We start from the raw sequence: 5,518 nt of genomic DNA, 5'->3' as shown, positions 1-5,518 counted from the left end.
GTTTTAAGGCCCAGACAATTTTTTTGTTCTATCTTGCGCACAAGGATAGAAAGATTTGGTTATCCTGTTTGTTGTGAGATTAAGTTGTGAATGTAAATATGCAAATACTAGAAAGTAAAGATATAACACCAGTATGTTTTTTTACTCGCAGAAATCCTGCAACCAGAGAGAAAAATTGTGTGCCTCTAACTCCTGAGAGGCAAACTTTTCCACTATTATAAACACACTTCTTATAAGACTCACAACTCAGAGAATGACACAACACCTAGCCATACTGTCTAGTCTAACCACTAGCACTCAACTGAACTTGCTCTCTTATTTCTCAAGTGTTTTACACATAGGACTATGCTAAGCTTCAAAGCAGAACTTAACTAACGCCTTTAGCTAATTCTCTAAGACAACTTACAACTTGCTTCACACGAATTTAACTAACTCTTTAGCTAATTCTCTATGAAGACTTCACCGGGTTGTATCACCTAGATCGCTCTCAAGGTATGCATGAACAACGAACAATGATATGGATTTTGAAAATGTTTTGGTGCTTAGCTCTAAGATTTATAATCAACGAGGAAGACTTAGAGCAAAGGAGCAATAATGCTAAGACTCAAAGGGAGAAAATGTAAATGACAATTTTCAACAACCAAAGAGTATGAGAAGCAGAGCCTCATATATATAGGCAAAGTACCAGCCATGACAGGGCAGGCACAATTGCCAAATCAAGATGGCTTCATATTTGGACTGCAGTGATTTGTCTCACTAAAAGTAGGACATATAGGATCTGACTGATCCATCACGCCTAAAGCAAAAGCAAAGTGAGACTTTTCCAAATGGGAATGAAGCCAACAGAAAAAGACAAAATGGTTTTAAAAAACTTAATCAGTTTTAGTCAGGCACAAAGACTCTACAAAACCATTTTTCCTAAGAAGGCACTTAAAACAACTGATAGCTTAGGCGGTGCATCATATGGGCTAGCCGCTGACTTGGTTTGTATATCACAAAACCCAACTGGACTTAATGAGGCTCTAGTCATGTGGTCACGGGTTGGTTTGCCACACCACCCTAGACTAACTTGGAGCTCAAGTACAAATAAACTAATGTTTTGCTAAAAAGGATTTTAAATTCCAATACTTAAACTGAAGCAAATACATTTGAATATGCATATGGTCAGACTCAAAGATTAGGACAGATACAAACATGAGTATCATCCAAATCTAGGATGGCAAGTCAGTGAAGAATATGTGATGTATATGCACATGAACTACCTGATGCACTTAAGAACGGTCAGGTCTTCAATCTTCACTTGAACTATCTTATGCATTTAGGACATGAAGTGCAGCTTGTGCTTTGTGTGTTTTGACCATAAGGGATGACCAACAAATCTTATACCAACAAGGATACTGAGGTTTTTAAAGGTGAAACAGTAGTCCTTAATCTGTTTGAGGTCTTCACAAAGACTGTTTTTTCTTTAGTTGAAAGTGCATACAAAAAACACTGGCCGGTGTAATATGTAGTTGGTTCTGTTTTTACCAATGAATTTCTAGTTGAGTTGGAGAGGCAAGGGTCTATGCCCGTGAAGTTTACTCATGAGTCATGACAAGTGCATGTGTTATCCTAAGAGCATGTTCATCCGCTGGGTCTTCGTTGGGAAGGCCTGGGTCATGGGCGAGACCTGGGTCGCCACGTGGCAGTGATTTTGGGCTGCAGTTTCCACCCACGATTTCTATTTCTGGGTCGCCACGTGGCAATGACTGTTTATTGAATTTTATATTAGGTATTTTGAATGTGAATAATGATTTTATATATTAATAAAATTATAAATAACTTATTGAAATTATACAAAATGTAATAAATAAATTTTGATTATAGGTAGCCACGTTGCATTTGCAGTTTATTGGAATTAATTAGAATAATTAGAACATAAATATAATGTAAATAAAAGTATATTCCAAACCTAGAATATTATTTTTACCCAATAGTTTTTTTTTGTTTATTAGGTTATCAATTAGTATATAAAACATAATTAGATTTAGCTTGTATAAATAATTGTTGTAGTAATTAAAACCCTTGGATTATTTAATTAAAAGCAAAGGCCTAGATCGATTATGCATGGCCCAGTTTTTGGCAAGTGGAGGTGGAGACAAGAACGTGTCCATGACGCCCTTCACCCATTCGTCCGTGCTCTGACGCGCGCATGCTCCACTCGCCTCTGTCTGTTCGTCTGTGCCCTGACGTCCATGTGGCCCACGTTTTGGGCTGATGTGGCGCGGAAGGCCTGGGCATTCATTTTCTTTTGCCTGGGTCATGGGTCTGACCCAGGTCTTAACCCAATGAAGGCTGGGTCATCATTTTTTTCATGGGTGGACTTGGGTTTTTTTTTCTGGGTCTTCTTTTGAGCTGGCTGAAGGCCCAGGTCAGGCTTTTGGCTTAGGGGTGGACATGCTCTAATCATTTGCCCTTATCGGTCATCAAGGATTAGGTACAAAATGTATCCACATTGTTGAGGAATTATGGAACCAAACTCCCCTAGCTAAAATTAGCAGATTGATCCCATTATTCGATTCCCATGGTGATTTGCTTCTCATGAACTAGTCATTCTTCCCGATGTTTTGGCCTTACGTCCCCGGCCCTTAGGTGTGTGTTTGAGAAACTAGTAATGAATAAGAGCATCTCCCACCGTAAGCCAAATTTGAAGCTAAATTTAGTTTAGAAAACAAGAATACTTTTTGGAATCTTTTTTTAACTTACCAAACTCTCCCACCATAAGCTAAATCTTTAGTTAAATTAATAGCATTTTGGCTTTAGAAAGACTTCCACCTTAAGGTAAAACCTAATGTAAAGTCATTTATTTATTTTTTTCTCATATATTTGTTTAAATAAATAATTAATCATAAAAAAATATTATATAAATATATTCGATATGGGACTCATATGAAAGATCTCGTCGAGATCTTCGCGATGGTTGTTAGTAACGAATTTTTAATTTTGATGATAATGTAAATTAAAAGGAGAAATATAAAGTTGAATAAAATAACATTTAATTTTAGCTTACAAACTTCATAAGTCAAATTTGGCTAACCAAATAGCTCTGACTTTTTAACTTATAATGGAAGATGGTCTAAAATAGAGGAAGGAGGAGCCTCCTTATTTGACGGTGACGAACATAACTATCTAAATATGTGCTGACTAAGTATATTTCTTAAGGATACTGCGTACATATATACAGCAACTTCATGTCTTCATGTATTGATCATGGTTGGTGGACATTATATTGCTTTAGATTAAAACAATTATATAGAACAGAACTAGTCAAAACGTTACAAGAAGTCTTGTAGAAGATCAAACAATAATGAAAAGTCGAAAACGTACGTGGTCTTCAAATGTACTTTTATCAACTTATCTATATTGCATATCAACTTATCGTTTTGGAGCTGTCCCCCCATTTAGAGTGAAATATCTCACGTGTGACGTACCCAAAGGATCGAGTTGAAATCAAAAACTAACAACTAATCACTGGTCACATATGGCTGACCCAATCGACCTCTTTTTACCTCTATCTTGTTCAATTTCGTTTTTGCTTTTAGGGGTCAAAGTCCAATCTCAACTTCATAAACAATCTTTCTATTTTAATTCATTATCAGTTATGTTTCATTTCTGGGGGGTACAGAAACTCACCCACAGTTTGTGTGACCTTTACTATACACATATATAATGCTAATACATATGACGCAACCCCGTACGTCATCTCCCACCGCCGGAATAGACAGCCTACCTTGACAGTTGACAGGCAGTCGTAGAAAAACAGTCAACCCAAAAATGATAGTCCAGTTCGACCAAAATAAAAATAAAAATGATAGTCCAACGTTTTCTACCGACGTACTACTAGCCAGCTAGCTACAGATAGTCTTCAATGGAAATGCTCAGCGCCTCGCCGCTGTTAGTGGTTGAACTCTCACCGCCGTCCTCCCAACTCCCACCTGTCTGCATTACACGTGGCTCACTTCCGTTGGCCTGTCTCCAGTTCTGCTGCGACGAGCTGTTACTGTTACTGTTAGCATTGATCAGCTGAGCATCAACTGCCATGCCGGCATCCGACGCCGCTTTCTGTATCGACCTCGGCGACATGTCCGCCGCCTGGTTAACGGAACACGGCAAGATTGTAGGAAAGTTTAGCCCCTCCAGAGTCGAAGGCTTACGTAAGCAATAGTAAGCAACGTCACGAGCCACCGCGGCCGCCTCGGCGGTGGAGAAAGAGCCGAGCCAGAGGCGGTCCTGTGTGCCGGGGACGCGGATCTCCGACACCCACTTGCCCCATTTTCTCTGACGCACTCCCTTCAATTTCCTGCCGTTCCCGGCCGTCGGACTGCTGCTATCTTCTGAACTGTAACTCATTTCTGTTTAAAACTCCGAACTGTAAGTTGTTGTGTGGTGTTTGGTTTTGGTGGAGAGAAAAGGAGGAGAAGAAGAGGGTTATATAGGTTGAAGATAGGGGAAAGTCAGAGGGGGTACGTACCGGTGGTGCTGTGGACAGTTGGGCGAGAAGGTCAAAATTTTCAAAGGTCAAAGTAAAAGGAAGGCTCACTGTCGAGTTGCATGGACGGTGAAGTTAGGGTGTTTAAAAATCCGGTGGGATTTTTATTTGTCTATCTACAGAAGAAAACGTGGGTATTGATTTGATTATTCAATAGAGAATTCTGGGGTAATTTGAAATCCACGTCAGGTGAGGAGAAACCCACGTAGGGAATTTTGAGGATTTTTTATTTTATTTTGATTGAAAGGAATTTGAGGATCTTGGAGGTGGAGGGATTTGGAATGCTGAGGTAAGGCATGATGTCATGGGTCTTTAATTGTGGCCCAGATAGCACGGAGTGTACGTCTGTCCGACAAGGAGGAATGAGTCGTTAAGGATCAACTAGGGACTAGAAGACCAAATACCATCACACATGACACAATTCTTCATCTTTTTTCTTCAATCGATTTCGGTAGTAGCTAGTGTACAGAATTTTGTTACTTGTAACGATGCAACGTGAGACCTATCGTGAAACGTTATGTATGTTCACCGTACCATCAACTCGTCAAGGGACTAAAACGAGGAGGATATCGATATGTAGGTTTGGTCACTTTGGTGTGTCAAACTCGATTGAAGTTTGATAGAAATACATGATATAAAATCGGACAAAGTTTGAGATTGGATGGATGTCTCAACTTAGATTGAAGACGAGCCTAATTACATATATTGATCCCCTTATATAGTTGTCCGATAGAGTCATTAGCTAAGCAATTCGACATTTTCACTCTAGCACTACTGAACACACATCCAGCTATATACACACCCTATATATACTACCGAAGAGACTGAATGACAAAGATATTTTAAGGGACGTTAGCGAAATTCCCATAAGTAATATAGAGAAAGTCGGAAATAAAAATATCTTGAGTTTAAGGGTTTCACTTGTGTGCCTTAAGGTATAAATACCTAACAAGTTTTAACTTGCTATAGCAGGTTAAAGTAAACTAACAC

General features: G+C 39.1%; 1 protein-coding gene across 1 annotated transcript; it reads right to left on the bottom strand.

Moving 5' to 3' along the window:
* Positions 1 to 3,689: 3,689 nt before the first annotated feature.
* LOC101312253 (ethylene-responsive transcription factor ERF020-like) lies at positions 3,690 to 4,442 on the bottom strand. Its single transcript, XM_004299814.1, has one exon. It carries the CDS (start codon positions 4,387 to 4,389, stop codon positions 3,892 to 3,894), a length of 498 nt encoding a protein of 165 aa, XP_004299862.1. The 5' UTR covers positions 4,390 to 4,442; the 3' UTR covers positions 3,690 to 3,891.
* Positions 4,443 to 5,518: the final 1,076 nt, after the last annotated feature.

Source organism: Fragaria vesca, linkage group LG5, assembly GCF_000184155.1.
Source record: "Fragaria vesca subsp. vesca linkage group LG5, FraVesHawaii_1.0, whole genome shotgun sequence".
Classification (NCBI taxonomy): Eukaryota; Viridiplantae; Streptophyta; class Magnoliopsida; order Rosales; family Rosaceae; genus Fragaria; species Fragaria vesca.
The sequence above is the reverse complement of the archived record's forward strand: the minus strand, read 5'-3'. Positions and strand labels throughout refer to the sequence as shown.

What these genes read in the sequence shown, in the direction of transcription:
- LOC101312253 (XM_004299814.1), bottom strand. Translation starts at nt 4,389, where the DNA reads ATGAGTTACAGTTCAGAAGATAGCAGCAGTCCGACGGCCGGGAACGGC.